This window comes from Archocentrus centrarchus, chromosome 9 (assembly GCF_007364275.1).
Source record: "Archocentrus centrarchus isolate MPI-CPG fArcCen1 chromosome 9, fArcCen1, whole genome shotgun sequence".
Classification (NCBI taxonomy): domain Eukaryota; kingdom Metazoa; phylum Chordata; class Actinopteri; order Cichliformes; family Cichlidae; genus Archocentrus; species Archocentrus centrarchus.
In genome coordinates this window covers 13,043,657-13,060,575 of record NC_044354.1, presented here as the reverse complement: position 1 = coordinate 13,060,575, position 16,919 = coordinate 13,043,657, and the positions used below count along the sequence as shown (strand labels likewise).

At 39.0% G+C, this 16,919-nt stretch overlaps 3 protein-coding genes across 6 annotated transcripts; 2 read left to right on the top strand and 1 right to left on the bottom strand.

The window, feature by feature from the left end:
- Window positions 1-523: 523 nt before the first annotated feature.
- On the top strand, window positions 524-5,737 carry LOC115785826 (rab5 GDP/GTP exchange factor-like). 4 transcript variants are annotated; one of them, XM_030737723.1, is made up of 9 exons: window positions 524-760; window positions 2,089-2,262; window positions 2,451-2,578; window positions 3,285-3,436; window positions 3,523-3,592; window positions 3,669-3,804; window positions 3,900-3,994; window positions 4,306-4,562; window positions 4,657-5,737. In XM_030737723.1, the coding sequence occupies exons 2-9, from the start codon at window positions 2,105-2,107 to the stop codon at window positions 5,041-5,043; spliced, it is 1,383 nt and encodes a 460-aa protein (XP_030593583.1). In that variant the 5' UTR covers window positions 524-760; window positions 2,089-2,104; the 3' UTR covers window positions 5,044-5,737. The 4 variants fall into 4 exon arrangements, with proteins under 4 accessions (XP_030593583.1, XP_030593582.1, XP_030593586.1 ...); XM_030737722.1 differs by having other exon boundaries at window positions 2,086-2,262; XM_030737726.1 differs by having other exon boundaries at window positions 524-792.
- Window positions 5,738-7,046: 1,309 nt separating this feature from the next.
- Window positions 7,047-10,281, top strand: psmd9 (proteasome 26S subunit, non-ATPase 9). Its single transcript, XM_030737481.1, has 6 exons — window positions 7,047-7,216; window positions 7,309-7,408; window positions 8,381-8,574; window positions 8,679-8,780; window positions 8,978-9,066; window positions 9,884-10,281. The coding sequence occupies exons 1-6, from the start codon at window positions 7,091-7,093 to the stop codon at window positions 9,909-9,911; spliced, it is 639 nt and encodes a 212-aa protein (XP_030593341.1). The 5' UTR covers window positions 7,047-7,090; the 3' UTR covers window positions 9,912-10,281.
- Window positions 10,282-10,378: 97 nt separating this feature from the next.
- Window positions 10,379-16,238, bottom strand: gtf2h3 (general transcription factor IIH, polypeptide 3). The gene is made up of 13 exons (XM_030737480.1): window positions 15,904-16,238; window positions 15,723-15,802; window positions 15,531-15,637; window positions 14,345-14,487; window positions 14,192-14,254; window positions 13,680-13,709; window positions 13,555-13,583; window positions 13,386-13,460; window positions 12,013-12,066; window positions 11,729-11,797; window positions 11,491-11,626; window positions 11,367-11,403; window positions 10,379-10,722 (listed from the first exon to the last, which is right to left on the bottom strand). Exons 1-13 carry the CDS (start codon window positions 15,911-15,913, stop codon window positions 10,653-10,655), a joined length of 903 nt encoding a protein of 300 aa, XP_030593340.1. The 5' UTR covers window positions 15,914-16,238; the 3' UTR covers window positions 10,379-10,652.
- Between the last annotated feature and the right edge of the window lie 681 nt (window positions 16,239-16,919).

Below are 16,919 nucleotides of genomic sequence, written 5' to 3'. Positions count from 1 at the left end.
AGCCCTTTCAAATTAAAAGCACGGCAGAGTCACAAAACAGTCAAGTAAATGCTTTGCTTTCGATATGAAAACACTATAAGGATTTTTTCGTCATTTAATGTGATGATTATTTATCGTAATCGTTACAGTATAGGTTCATTTCTGTCAAAACGGTAAGTATTGTGTATGTTTTGGTGCTTTTCTTTTTCTTTTTTTCTTTTCTTTTCTTTTTTTTTATACAATGGCTGAGGCACAGCCTGTCATGATATAGAAGTGAAATTAGTCTGGTAGTTTACTTTTAATAGCAGCCTGAATAAAGAGAGATTATAGCTGTAATCAAACATTTCAGACTGTTTCAATTTTTAAATCATAACGTCCTGATTTGTATTCATTCATTTTTGCTGTATATGGAGTTATGTATTTGCATTTGTTCGTTGATTTGTTCTTTACTAAAGTCTCGGTATAATGTGAAATCGCATTAACCGGAAGACCACTTTTATTTTGGAATTTAAAGGTGGCTTAGAGTTTTACTTTGAAAGGTTGATACGGTGCCCAAACGCCGGTAATTTCACGGTTTCCTCCTGGACTGTTTTTCCGGTTGCACGGCTTTAGAAGTGGCAGGCTTTCAGGTTCCGATTTGTGTGACCGATTCGTTATTCATTTTTGCTACCTCCCCTAAGCTTTTTTTCTCCCCCTTATTAAATGTCTCTAACCGAGGCCTGAAGTTTTCTCCTTTAAATTATGACGGTTTTATGACTGCGAAGGAGCGACCTGATAACAGGTGAGGCTGGTAATGGTTTCATCAGCTGACAGGTGAGGCGCAAGTTTGTGTTTAAAACGAGATTTTAATGACTGGTTTATGTTTGACTGGCCGCTCGTTGTTAGTTGGCATCAGTGTTAGCTGGCGGTTCTTATCCCTCAGCTGACAGTCACCCGCTCCGGCTTGTGAGGCTAACAGCTAACATCCGACTCTCATACAGGGTTATGTTACTAAGATTTATGTATTTTTTTTCCTTTATGGGAGAGGTTTGTCCGAGAGTTATCAATAAATTGGTACCATGAGATCGTAGCCTTTTGCAACAGTACTTGATAGTCTGATGAAAAAAAGCGTAAACGAAACAAGTAAAATGGGAAAACTGAAGTAAGCATAACCAGCATAACAGTCTGAGGCTTAATGAGTTTACTGGATTTAATTGCTAGCTGATCAGTTGTCAGGTGTTTCTGACTCTTATTTTCTGGTGCTTATTAAACTAGCTGTAGGTGTAATAAAAATTCTATGTTCATACAGTTAAACCAAAATACCGTACCTTAATGGCAGCACGGGTCAGAGAGTCCACTGTCCTATGCTTTGTTTAAAAAATCTTACTTTGCTGTCCACTCTGAAAGATGAATATTAAGGAAATATACGCCATATAAATATATCAAAGGGTTAGGATATTAGAGAAGCATTTTTCACTCACTAGACGCTAGTAGCAGGTTGAACCCATTTTTTTGCCTTCAGATCTGCCTTAATAATTCCTTTGACGCAGAGATTTAACAAGGTGCTGAAAATGTTCCTCATCAATTATGCGAATCTCTGGTTCCACAACATCCCAAAGGTGCTCCTGTTTTACTGTGGTCTGGTGACTGTCATGTTCAAAAAAACAGTTTGAGATGGTCTGAGCTTTGTGACATGGTGCTTTGTTCTGCTGGAAGCAGCCATCAGAAGATGGGTATGCACGGTCAGCAACAATACTGGGCTGTGGTGTTTAAACAATGCTCAGTTGGTAATTAAGGACCCAAAGTGTGTGCAACACCATGAGCCTGGACCTGGACCAATGATATGGCATGATTGATCCATTCTTTTGTTTCTCTTATCCTGATGGGCACTGTCTCTTCCAGGATAACTGTGCCTTCATTCGTAGAATACAAAGAGGTCACTGAATAATTTGATGAGCATAAAATTGACTACCAAGCTCACAAAACTGAAATTTGTTTAAAATTTCTGACCTTTTATAAGAAAAATTAAACAATCAAGTATACTAATAATAAAGTGATTTATTTATTTTATTTTTTTTGTTTGTTTTGTTTTTGTTTTTTTGCTGTGAACTTGAATTTTATGTCCAGCAGGCAGCATATATGAGAGATGTGGGCAGATAAGCAAAGAGCAATCAGAGTTTCTCAGGAGGAGCTGCTCTGCAAGAACGCCTGTGGTTATTATGGAAACCCAGCATGGCAGGGCTTCTGTTCCAAGTGCTGGAGAGACAGGGCACGACCTGCTGGAACTCCGAGAGAAGAAACTAGGTAAATATATTCACACTGTATGTTAGTTTGCACATAATGATGTAGAGATGGATATTATGTAAGGGTACGAACAACTGTAAATGAGCACATCAGTCTAAATGCAGATAGAGATCTTCCATTTGTCTTCCGTCTTTCAGCTTGGGGCAGTTTGGTTTGGGTTTGCATGCCTAATACTGTCATTCCCATAGACCGCGCAGTGATGGGACGCTCCCCACATTCTCCAAATTTGAGGAGAAGAAAAACATTGAGAAAGGCCGTCGGATTAACACTGTGAGGAGACTCTTCTGGGGCAGTCCGTCGCCTCCAAAACCTCAAGGTACATCTGTAGTTTTGTATATTTTGATTTTTTGTTGACTTCAGGTCTATCTCTTTTGGCAGCTCCCTTTAGGGGTCCCCACAGCAGCTCATCTGCCTCCATCTCGCTCTATCCCTAGCGTCCTTGTGTCACACCAACCCTCTGCATGCCCTCTTTCACTACACCCATGAATCTTTCCTGTGGTCTTCCTCTTTTCCTGGCAGCTCCATATTCAACATACTTTTTCCAATATATCCACCATCCCTCCTCTGCACGTGTCCAAACTATCTCAACCTTGCCTCTCTAACTCTGTCGCCAAACTGTTCAACCTGAGCTGTCCCTCTGATGCACTAAAAAAAAAGTGGGGTTTAAATTCCTCAGCTTTTAAACACATTTCTGTCTGTTAAATGGTCAGACATAACAGGGAAATGCACAGACTTCTATCAAGTAAGATAACAGACTTCACTATGTGCAGACCTACGACCCTGACTGTATCACCTGCTTTGTCACATTTGGTTCAGCACAAGAACAAAACTATGACTGCAAACAGAGAAAAAGTAGGATAGAAAAGTAAAACCAAGTTTAAATCTGAATTGCAACAAAGGTGTTAGAATGGGCCACTGTCTAACACAGACAGGCTCTTCTGGGCCTAGGTGTTGTGGATTATCTGGCTATCCATTTGGTTTTTGTCACCCCTTTAATTTTTATCAGCTGTTTATCCCTCTAGAATCTTCTGAAAGCCGCGCAAATGTGTTAAAAGCCTACCAAAACCTCGAGCCCGGAGACTTCCCTGCTTTTCTAAAGATACTTCGGAGTCCTCCTTCCCAGCGCTTGCAGTCCCGCTGTACAGCCTTTCTCAACACAATGGAGGCTTACCATGTGAGCAGTTTAAACCTCTAACACAACAAAAGTTCTTTTTGATATGTTAGAACTGTCCTGATCATCGATTCATGTCACCTTTGCAGGATCTGCCGGTACAAAAGCAGTCAGACCTTGTGCAAGATTTCTACCAGTCTTTTGCTGAATACTTTAGCAGTGAGTACAGTTCCAAACTTCTCAGGCTGTGTATTGTGAAATTGTGAGATTTACCTGAAAGTATTTTTGCTTTCAGGTTTTCCCGAGGCTCAGGTCACTCAGATAATGGAGCACGTAGAGAAGTTAATAATGACACGGCTCCACAAATGGGTTTTCTGCCATGACAGCTGTGACGATGAACAGAAGGACCTGGCTCTCCAGAGAAGGATCCGGTCAGTCATTAATAAAAAAAAAAAAAAATAGACTTCTATTCCTAAAGTGGAAGTCTAAATCCAAGTCATGTTTGTAACTGATGTTTTCTTTGCAGTTCTTTGAACTGGGTTACTCCACAGATGCTGGGCGTACCTTTTCCTGATAAAACGGTTTCGGTCACAGGCGACCCCTTTCTGCCTGCTATAACTGGTGATTTAAAATCTCACTACTTAAATAAGCAGTTTGACATGCTGGGAAATGTGTTTGTTTTCTTTCTCATTAAAAAAACTGGCTCAAAAGATTAATGCCATGAATGACTTGACGATGCCGGTAACCAGAGGTTACCTGTGAACAGAACCAGGTTTGCTAACTGCAGCGTTCTATTTAACTCACTGACATGAGAAAGTAAAAGGTGCATTTCCCAAAATGAAGATTTGTTACTTTAATGAGACAAAAGAGGCACATTCATAAATGTTTTTAAAAGGTTTTGAATTTGTTTCTGCCCCTTTTTCTCCCAACAGCCATAATTGAAATGGACGCCAAACGAGCACCTCAAGACAAACTTGCATGTGTGACCAAATGCAGCCAGCATGTCTTTGAAGCCCTCTCCCGCTCAAACAGCGAGCCTGCTAATGCCGATGACTTCCTGTCGAGCCTGGTTTACGTGGTTCTGAAGGCCAATCCACCTCGCCTGCACTCCAACATGCAATATGTGATTCGTTTTGGGCTCCCTCACAGTCTGATGGCAGGAGAGAGCGGCTACTATTTTACTAATTTGGTGAGTTGACTGCAAAGTTCTTCACCTCTCTACACCACAGGATGTTTTTAAGCCTGTTAATAGTTTATACTGGTGTCGTTGTGTCTTAATTTAGTCTTGTGCTGTGGCCTTCATTGAGAAGCTGGATGGACCAGCACTGAACCTCAGTCCAGAAGAGTTTGATGGCTACATGCTGGGCCAGCGTACTCCCTCTGCATTAAACAGGAGGCAGCAGGTTGTCAGTGACACACAGAACCTGTTAGAAGAGCTAAAAGGCAGGCAGGAGAAGCTGGACCAAGGTATGGATGCTCTTAATGCACAGCTGCAAAAGTGGGTCCAAGAAGTTCATTCACAGCTGGATGAGACCAGAAGCCAATTTGTCCTGGCTCAGAAGGAGATGACGGCTCAAAAGGAGGTTTCCTTGTCCACTCAGGATGATAAAGAACAGTCGGTGGTGGTGCTTGAGGATCAACATGCAGGTCCAAAAGATACAGGCTGTTAGCTCTATTAACAGAAACGACTAATCTGGCACTGGAATATTCAATTATCAGCACTAACATTCGTAGGCTGCAGGATAAATAAAGCGTATTTTCCAGTGCCACATTTGCACAAGTTCCGAATGCAGGAGTAGGGCATTTGTAAGCCAGCTGAAGATGAAGGAGAAGTTACTGAAGGAAACCTTATGCATGTAGAAACACAGATGTCACACAGGTTTTAATGATAGTCAATGATAGTTAGTCAAAATTATTTGCACTTCTGTCCTATTTGAGGATTGAGCCAATAAAAAAAACACATTCCAGTTTCCAATAAGACATGATCAGATGTACCATTTAAGCTCTCAGGGTACACAGCACTTACAGATGTAACACCAACACTATAGGGTACTTATTCATTATGATTTTTTTTTCTTCTAATAGTTTTATACCATTGTGCCTATATGTATGCTGCTCTGAAGCTAAAAAGAAAAGTATACTACAGGACAACTCGGTCACTGTTATTGACTACTTAAAGTTAAGGGTGTATTTGTGAAAATGGCATCTTTTCAAAGCTGTGTGTTTGTTCTCAGTGTGCAGGTGCAAAATGCCCAGAAGCTGCTCATTGTTTACAGCTGTTGAAAGATTTCTGAATAAAATCCAATGGGCTTATCTAATAATCTGTGATTGTATCTAATATATTAAAGATTACACATGATTGAATGTAATGTGTTTGTGTGCTTTTCCTTCAGTGAATTATTAAGCAGACTATTATTTGTGTAACATTTTGCCAAGGTTTTAGAAACTTACTTGTTTGTAAATTTAAATGGCTTGGTCCGGTACTTAGCTGATAAAGTAGGAGACAAATGTGTTCATGTTTATTTTGGACTTTTTTAGCTTCCTTTAAAAAAAAAAAAAAAAGAGTAAAGATGGGAAAAAATAAACTGATCCAAAAACTTTATCTTGTAAAGGGGAAATTGAAAGGCTTAAGATTCATTCTGAGCATGATCTAATAGCTAAAAACAGTCTGCAAATTATATAACTTTGATAGTAACTTGTTTTATTTTTGTACACTTTAGTGTGGAGGAAAAATCCACCCAGCATATTCTGTAATATATGATAAAAAAAAATAGTCACGCTAATATTCTGTTGGATCTCTTTAGCTTTGATGCTGGCATGTGGCATCACTTTGATAATCTCATGCAATATCACAATTATTTACAACTGGAGTTGCATTAATTTTTCACCGAGATCTTGCATTGCTGATGGGAGAGTCAGAACGCTCCATTAAAATCTTCTCTGGCACATCTCAAATCCTGTTCAATGGGATTAAAGTCTGGACGCTGCAGTGGCCAATCCATGTGTGAAAATGATGTCCCACGTTGATCCCGCCATTGTCATTTCCTAATGAAGGGGGGAAAAAAATCCATTTTAAATATCTGGTCATTCGGTACAGTGACCTTATTTTTTGAGCAGATAATGCTGCTGAATCTGGACCTCCAGTCCAGTGGAAATACCTTAACTATTTGCTCAGTTAAATCCAGGTAATTACCCTTTTTTTTTGGCCATGAACTATGACTCAAGGTGGGGAAAAAAAAAAAGGGTTGACTCTGACTATGGCTTTAGAGAAGAAAAAGAAGGAAGCAGGTAGAGGACAAGGAGTGCTTCATTGAGAAATGTACAAAAAGATATTTCATAATCATTGTGTATGAAATTTCAGAAGCTTTACATTTGACCTTTGTACTGGTAAAACCCAGTGGTGAAAATTTTACTCAGGGTATAAAAAGTTAAGCCAAAGCCCAAACCTTTCAGTTAATACTGTTTCTGTTCTTTACATGCAGTTTGAGTTCTTATTTATTTCATTATAATTTGTAGTTTTATGGCTATTATTGTTTTGGACACCTAAATCATGACCGACGATAATAACTATTATTTATAATTTATTGATTATTTTTAGTGCTAGTGGCAGTACGAGCCAGTCTTTAGGGGGCGGTAAAGCGCTGTACTGCCCAATAAGACAGGAGAACAAGAAGCAGGAGCCAGACCGGAAGCATCATCACTGTAGTCGGAGCAGACATGAAAATGACAGAAGAAAGCAGTTCTGGAAACTCCGAAATAACAATGGATGATGTTAAAACCCTCATCAAAAAGAAAGATGAAATTGAAGAGCAGATAAAGGCATATTACGACGTTCTACAAGACGTAAGTCAGTTGTCACATTATTAGCAAAACGCAGCACAAAGCTGAGTCTCAGCAAGTCTGTTAAATCGGTGTTTGTTTACTTTAATTTACAGCAGGGTGTCGGCATTGAAGACCCGTTGGTGGATGAGGAGGGTTACCCACGAGCTGATGTTAATTTGTACCAGATCAGAACAGCAAGGCACAATATTTCATGTAAGCAGCAGTTTGATTTCAGTGGTTTTTCTGACAGCAGGAGACGCGCATGTGATTTTTAGCATTGCCAGGTAGCAGTCTCATAACTGTTGTCTGGCAGGAAATTTTTGAAACCAAAACCATTACCTGATAATTTACCCACACAGCGCGTTTTAAACTTTAAAGTAGTATTTCGGATAACTTTTCTATGTTAAAATAAATATTTCCATGACAAAACGTAACTGAAATAGGTGACAAAAGGCCACTTCAAATGATACCAACAAATAAATCTGTAAGCATTTTGAACACTATTTAATTTTCCTGTGTTGAATTTGAGGTATTTTACTTTTTTACACACTTACCGGACACTTTATGGGGGAAGGGGGGGGGACTGCCTTAATTCTTGGTAGCATAAATTAAACAAGGTGCTGGAAACATTCCTCAGAGATTTTATTCCATATTGACAGGATGGCATCACACAGTTGTTGCACATCCATGATGGTAAATGGGCTGGTTTTTACATTGTGCTTTTCTACTCTACTTGAGTAGTCAGTGCCTCATTCAACCATTCACACCCATCCATGCAAGCACTTTTTTCTACACCTAAGTGCTTTCTATCTGACATTCACACTCCAGTGAACACATGAAAGAGCAACTTGGGGTTCAGTATCTTGCCCAAGAATATTTTGGCATGCAGACTGTAGCAGTCAAGCATCAAACTTCCTGAGCTACAGCCACCCCCTCAACGATATGATTCTCCCATTCCACTACACCCCAAAAGTTCTCTATTGGATTGACATCTGGTGACTGTGGAGACTATTTGAGTACAGTGAACACATTATGATGTGTTTGAGATTATTTGATCTTTGTGACTTACTGCTTTATGATTATTTACTTATTAATAAACTGGGCTTTATAAAGTGAAGAAAACAATGAAAAGATTATATAAGAACATCCACAAGCAAAAGGTCACGTAAGACATTTTCTGGTCAGGCCTACAGAATGATCACAAGGCCATCATGGCAGAGATAGAAGACGCCCTGCACAAGCTGCATGCTCGAGAGAAAGCCAAGAGGGAACAGGATGAAGCAGAAGCCCAGGAGGAGTCAATGGAGCATCAGGTTACGCTGCCTCCTCCCTTTGCACGGGTGGACACTGTGACAGAGGGATCGCCTGCCAGTGGAGCTGTGAGTGATAAGAACGTTTGTAACTAGTCGCTGTTTCGAGTTTGGTCTGTAAAACGTAGGGTTTTTTCCCCCTCCCGTAATTGTAGTTATTGTTTCTTTTAAAGGGGCTCAGAGTTGGTGATGAATTGATTGAGTTTGGCTCTGTGAACACAGAGAACTTTCAGAAACTTCAGGATATTGCTTCTGTGGTGCAACACAGTGAAGGGGTAAGACACAGACGTAACCCACTGGCAGCTTTAATTAAACTTCAGTTTTTAAATATTGTTTCATTTTTGTGGATGCAGCTTGTCGTGTACATTTCTATTTACTTATTGGACTTTCTTTGTATTTAACATTGTTATACTGAGTTTTTTTTTGTTTTGTTTAAGCCTTTTCCTTGTTATTATCTCATGTTCCTCTGCAGAAACCATTGCGTGTGTCAGTGATCCGGGCTGGCCAGAAAGTGCAGATGAGCCTGACTCCACAGCGGTGGTCAGGCAGAGGTCTGCTTGGGTGAGTGCACAACTGAGACACAGTGACGTGTTTGACATGGTCTAAAGCTATGTCCTAGTTCAAGGGCTGCATCCTTCGATGGCTGGCAGTGTCACAGCAGGGTGACAAAAGCTGTCCCATTGCAAAGGTTCCTCCAAATGTGGCACAATAAGGCTGTGCACAATCACATCATCTGCAATACCGCAAAATTTTTAAATTTTTACTGTTGTGCTGCTGCTGGCACCTGGTTTCAGTAGAGTCATGCTGTCATCAGTGATGGTAGCTCATTGGAGAAAGGATGGAGGATGCCCTTCATTTACTTTATAGATGCTGCTGCCTGCAACCGGCAAGCATTGATTAAACGTTCATTATTTTTAATTTTAAGAGTATATTGCTCACCCCTATGGCCCACAAATACATACCACTCTACCTTTGCTATTGACAAAGTTGTTCAGCAACAGCAACAGGAACAGAGCATCATAGGTGTAGGTATGTCATAGGCTGGTTCAATTAACCACCTGTTCAGCATGGTCTTTGCAGCCAATGTAGGCCACACTTTCAAAGGATGCAGCTCCTGAGTTGGGACCCAGGTTATGAGTTTGAGTAGCTGATATTTAAAAACCAAATTGTGATGCCCTCAAAATGGCAAAAACTAATAAACCTATAGAGAGAGAAAATGTTTCTTGGTTTATGCATTCTACCATTTGCCATGTAGTGATGATAGTAAAATACTTCTTAGTACTTGTAGTTAATATGAGGTCATGATGTAACTTAGTCCATTAGTAAGCAAAAAGTTGTCCACTTAACCCACAAGACAATTCTTGTTTTGTTTTTCCAGGTGCAACATTGTTCCAGTTCATCGATGATCACCTCAACACTAAAGTGTCTTAATGGGAACTTGGAACCACCTCCTTCATTCCACACAGTTTTCAGAATGGGTTATATGAAAATAAAGCACCTCTGTTCAAGAAGTCATGCTGAGTTGACTGAGTGGGGGAGCTGAAGCTTGATTAGATTTCCAAGTTTAAAAAAGCAGCTCAGTGGTATTTGGTGTTGAGTCTTTCCTCTTGGGAGCACAGATGCACTCTTATCCAAAATATTAATTTAAAATATGAAAATCCAGTGATCTGAAGTGATGAACTGACACTCAAAAACAAACTGTGAGAACATGATTGATTTTCTGTAAGAAGATAAATTATCACCATGTTTTTCATGCAATTAAAGATTTTGATTGAATTTGATAATCGTTTTTGACAGCTGAACACTATTTGCTGTACTCATTCAGTAAAATATTTCCACCTCGACGTCATAACATTACTGAATCCATACGGACTTTTGTGTTGAATTATGAATTTAGCAAAATCAAAGCAAAAAAAAACCTTTGACAGTGTCTTTTTAATGTAAAAGTAATTAAATCACCCACATGATTTTCCTCGAAAAACAGAGGCTGTGTTTAAATGTGGGGCGAGTGAGCTTTACCTGAAAATGTTTCCATCAGTAAGACTTAGGAACAAATGTGTTCATACTTCTGAACGTGTGTCTACAAACGTAAGTATCTTAGTGAATTTACAATCATTTAAATTCACAACATTGGTGCAGAAAAAAATTCACATTGGTTGCTTGAGTTTCTTCTTTTTGGGCTTGACTATCTGTGGCAGCTGGATTTTGAAGGCAGTCCTAAAAAAAAAAAAAGTTGAAAAACAGACGGTTAATTCCAACGAGATAAAAGTACAATACATTTAGGTCCATAACGCTGACACGGACACATTTTTTTTTTGTAGTTTTTCCTTTGGACACTACCACCATAGATTTTAAATCAGACAAGATGTGACTGAAGTGCAGACTTGCAGATTTAATTAAAGGGGTTTTAAAAAAAAACTGCATTAACTGTTTAAAAATGTAATTCCTATACAGTCCCCCATTTTCAGAGGCATAAAAACAACCGTAACAAATTTTTAAATCTAAGGTGAGCTATTGAAGAATATCTCATTTCTTTGTCTTGAGAAACTCTTCGGTTGCTTTTGCAGTTTGCTTTGGGTCATTATCTGTTTACACTGTGAAGTGCTCTCTGATCAGTGTATGTATCAGAGTGTATAGCCCTGTACACTACCAGCAGTCTCATCATCAATTAACACCAATGACCCGGTTTCACTGGTAGCACAATCGGGTTTCTTTGTCAAACCCTTTGGATTAAACCTCAAAGTCTGCACTTTAACCACATGTTGTTTGATTAAAATCTACTGTGGTGGTGTATAGAGGCAAAAATTAAAATAATGTGAAATGTATTAAAACTACTGTATAAAACATTAAAAAAGACTCACTCGCATGTTGTACAAATGGGGCTGAAGTTGCAGAATACTAAAAAAAAAAAAAGACAGTGATTAAAACAACATATTGCAGCTCTTGTCACTAATAAAGATTCTTTTAAGTGGGATTCACACTCACTGGACAGACAAACTGAGCACACGTAACCAATTTCGATGAGGTTACGATGGCAGAAACACGCAGCTCGGTAGTCCACGTGTGCAGGCGGCGGCAGCACCAGCTGTGACCGCTGCTCGGAGTCAGGCAGGAACACCCACTGTTCAGAAAACAACACAAAACAGCCGTCATTACATGTAAATGAGACAAAGCATATTATTTCAGAGTGTATTTAAAGTGTCGGACTCCACTGCACTCGCACCAAAAGATACTGTGCCAGGGCGACTTTCTGTGGTATCTTCAGGTACAATCCTCCAGTTATATCACAAGCCTGAAAATGCAGTTTTAAAAAAAGAAAATGAGAAAAAAAAAAAAAAGGGTTTATAAGGGTTAGAATGGCAATGTACAGTCCACACATCACAACACTACCTTACACTAATGATGTTAATAGATTGAAAAATACTTAATTAAGACAAAGTATTTTAATTGAATACAAGGATAACTGCAAAACTGTGACTAAGTTTTTACAAAGCTATAAAAACTTACCTGCTGAAGGAGGCCGGAGTCTGAGTCCAACACACAGGCATCTATCAGGATGTTCTGTTTTAAATAAAAAAGATTTTTTAGATGCAGTTTTTCATTTTCACCTTAACAAGTCATTAAAGGTACCTTTTGGAATTACCCTCAGTAGAATTGAACAAAACCTTTAACCGCCAGGACCTGCAGTTCATGTTTACCAGTGGGCGTGTTTTTAGATGTGGTCCACTGTTTAGATTATTTTTTTCACTCCCATTTCTTTAAGGAGCTTTGCTTTTTGCCAGTCCCTCATAAAGCCTTGATTAAACTCCACTACAGACACTGGTAGTGTGTACATTGTAAATTCTCCACAGACAAGTCCACACAGTCACAAAAAAAACAGGCAGGCACATGTACGTCTGCATGGAGCCTCGCACTCACTGTCTTAGGCCTGAATTATGCTTCTACATCAGTCCTATGTGCGTAACCTGACGTGCACCTCTTGAAAAATGTAACTACACAGCCCGCAAGGATTGTGAGTACGACATAGGGTTCAGAGTAGATTTCTGGTTACGTACATAGGTCCTGCAAAGAACAGACCCAGAAGCATGATTCAGGCTTTATGAGAGAATTTAAGTCATTCTGAACTGAGTAAATTTGTGGGCGCTGAACGTTTAATTGAGGCTTAAGGATGTGCCCTTAATGGGGCTTGCCTGGCTAAATAAAAGTAACATTGACTCGCTGCACCATCTTGTGGTACAAATTGATATTCTAGGACAAAAAAGACGTGGGCCTAGTTTAACTTCAGCTGATCTCATAGATCACAGCTTCCAGGTCTGAAAAATGAAGCTAACATGCAAATGCCTTAAACCAGCATTCTTTCTAATGGCCACCAGGGGGCGACTGTTCTGGTTGTAAAAAACATTTCCATTCCTAAAGAAATTTATGGGAAATGATGCTCAGACTTCCTGTTGAGTTTTGGTCGTCCTGAGTAAAATTCAGTCCATTACACTCATCGGCTAATGACTTGTAACTCACAAATGAGCATGTGGTTTCACAGGCAGTTCTGCCCATCGCTCATCACATCTGGTTTTAAACCACCAAGATGGAGATGTAAAAAAATGAAAGGGCCTTCACAAACCAATGATTGACGTCATGGTGGCTACCTCCATCTTTTAGACTGTCTGTGGCTGCTATCTCTTTAACACAGATGTTTTACACGTGAAATCATAACAGTTATTTTTTTATATTCTGTTGATCGCTTTAGTTAACTCTGGGAGTTTTACCTATTTTTTTTTCCCCCAACACATAATTTAATTTTGAATACCTGCTTTTAAATACATGCTTATATGCTTATGGGAGAGAAGTGTTAATACAGAAGAGTGATCTATTAAATATTCTACCTGCTTTTGTGCAGCAAAAATCACATTCATGAAGTTCATGTACTGGAGGGCACAGTCCTCAGCTGCTTTTATCACCTATACAGTGCAAACACAGAGGTTCAAAGTCAGGTAAAAAAAAAAAAAACACACACACAAAAGCATTCATGATGTCTGACCATTTGGGCCTTACCAATATTCTTGATTTAATCTCTTGTCCAACTAAAAAAAACAAAGAAATATTTACATTATAAAGGGCTAGAAAGAAAACGTAATTCAGTAAATGACATTATTAAGCTTGTATAAAAATGAAATCACCTTCCAGCTCTTTTGTAAGCCTGTGAATATCTGAATATTAAAGTTTTAAGGTGAATAAATAAATAACATTGTGGAAAAATAATCTGTAGCCATTTAACTTCAGATTAAAACACCATATACATGTTGCAACAAAAACAAACATCTAACAGTCCGACACCCGGGGCGACGACGGTGCATAAAGTTCATTGTAAAACACAAAAACATGACCCAATAACTGATATCATTATTCAATTTCTCTTCAAATATAAACACCAACTATCTCTTAAAGTCAGGATTACAGTATTTTACGTGCACTACGGATAATAGATGAGCATGTAATGTATATGTAATCCAATCTGATATTAATAGCAGTAATTTTGTAAAAAGCTATAAATATCTTCTTACAGTATCCTGCCTCTGCCTGTCCTTACACTTCCTGGCTGATTCAGTGTGATCATTCACAAATGTGAATTTGCTCTTATGTTTGTTATTAAACTACATAAATGATAAAGCAGTTTTCATGGAAAGGATACAGCAGAGAGCTTTGGCGAGGGACCCAGCCAACAAAGTATCTGTTGAATTTCCCGTCACTTCAACTGAAATCACACGAGACACACTGAATTTTAAGGAGCACTGTACAACATCTTTAAATACATGAAAGGTTATCCTCACAAATACAGGCTTACTTTTTGACATTATGTTCCTTATCTCTTCAGCAATAAGGTTATTGGCAACAGACAGGAGTTCATATTTTCCATCTCCGCTTGAGGATGCATCATTTCCACCACTGTCGCCTCCACTCCAGCTCTTATTGGGATACAGGAAGTGACTGAAAGAGAGTGAGTGGGAGAAAAGTGCATATGAGCAGTAACAGCAGCAAAACATTAAACACATTTATTATTGGAAGAAATACCCAGCAAAAGAGCATACTGGGTTCCACTCCTGTCAGCTAAGAACAGGAAACGGAGACTACATTTCACACAGGAAAAATGTTGCAACATTCAGATGGTAGGTTCTGGATTTGGTGTAAACACTATGAAAGCATGGACCCATCCTGCTTTGTATCAATGGTTCAGGCTGCTGGTGCTGTAATGGTGTTACTGATGTTTTCTGGGCACACTTTGGGCCGCTTAGCACCAACTGAGCATTATTACACCACAGCCCGAGTAATACCTGAGTTCTGTTGCTGACCATGTCCATCCCTTTATGACCACAGTGTATAATTATCGATACAAAGTTATGTTTAAAATTTTGTGCAGCACCACTTTTTATGTAGTAAATCTGCAAAACACAGGGCAGCACATGAGCCTGAAAATGAGTCCCAGTGTTTTCTACACAATTTTCTAAACTGATTTTAATTCTGATAAAATATTCTGATTTTCCTGTTCCTCTTTGCCTTGCCCCTCATTAAAAAAACAAACAAAAAAACAACCTGTAAACACCTCTGGTTCTGACATGTAAATAGGTGCAAGACAGCCATGCTGATTATGTGTTGAGAAGTAGGTAGACACTGAGATGCTGCATGCATGCATCCAAGTGTGCCTAGACAAGACGAAGAAAGTCCATCCTGGATTCAGAGAATTCACTCCAGTTTACCTCATCATCACTGGTCAAGTTAACCATTTGCCAAACAGGGTAGACCAAAACAGCCTCAGGTCACCAAGAAATGCCCAGGACATTACTAAAAGATCTTTGAAGAAGTGCCTACCACGGATAATCGGATAAATGTGACAATGAAAATGGACAAGACAGAAAAGATCGCTCTCTCTATAAACCTAAAGATGGACATCTTTAGACAGCATTGGGAAACGAGGATTCAATTTGTGAACCCCGTTTAGACTAGAGGTGGCAGAAAGTGTGCAATGAAATTACCTGTCTCTGCAGTGGCTGGCGATGACAGCCAGCTTGTTTGTCCTGGCCATGGCCATGTGAGCGTTTCCCATCACCATGACCGCATCCATGCACTTGGACAGGGTAAACTGGGGGAGAGAGGGGATGTTGTTTAGCATGAGTTGCAGTCAGAAAGTAATCCATGAGTCAGAGTAACATCAGACATGACAGTACCTCCGGCTCCCTCTGAGCCTGCTGTCCCCACCATATCGGGTTTACATCCACGACGATCACCAGCAGGCTGACTTCATCCTCTGGACAACAATTACAAGCGTTTCAGCAAAATGCACCAGCGTAAAAGTCCGAGTGCACAAAATAAACAATCTAAAGACTTATTATCAGCCAGGCTACATACCTGATGCCATCACGTCGGATTATGTTTGCAAAAGTGATGGATTTCAGGCTTGGAGCGCTATCTTCTCTCAGCCTTCATATCTTATCTGAAACTTCAAACAATATGCAGAGGGCTGGGAGTGTATTAAAGTCCAGATATTTTAAGAAAATCCATTAAATTTAGGACAATACATGCACTTCCTCATGATTCCCACCACAGGAGTCTCCAAGCGACATTCTTCTTCTGTGGCTTTTCATTGCAGACTACACACATCCAGTGCAATGCTGCCACCTAGCACCTATTTGCTTGTGGCGTAAATTCATAGTTACTGCACGGCACAGACTACAAATATTTTATTTCTTATTTATATCTATTTATACTGGCTATGCCACCAACAATGCCATTTTCAGAAATCCTAAAAAAAAAGCTGAGAATCCTGAACCTTTAAAAAAGTCAGACAAAATGTTCAAAGATGGTTTTTTTTCTAAAAGATTTTAAATTAGATGTCAGATATTTCTTAATTTCGTGGATGTTTTTTTTTTTTTTTCTGATCTGATTAATGCAATAATTATTCATATGGGTAAATATTATATTCAGTTTTTCAAATGCAGAAATAGTAACTTTTTCTATATTTGGTTTGAAGATTTTTAGGGATTTATGTTTTCAGTAGTTTTCTTTTTGAAGCCTTTGCACCCAAACTCTTTGTGTTTTTATTATTCTTTTTTTTCTCTGTTCCAAGTATTAAGAAATTAACATCCCTATATTCTTGCTCATATAATTCTAACATTTTTTTAAATTCCGTTTTAATATTTATATGCAAGCTCTTGTGCTATAAAAAATACAATAAATTGCAGATTTACGTTGATCAGAAAAAGTGTTTAAGTCTTTTACAGCAAATTAGATTTTAGAGGGTAAAACCAGTAAATATATATAATTTAGCACCTTCACCATAGTGGATTATGTTAATTCATCACCTGAGGAACTCTGTAAGTGCTGCTGTAGATTTCAGTATTAAAGCATTTACAGTTTTGAATCAT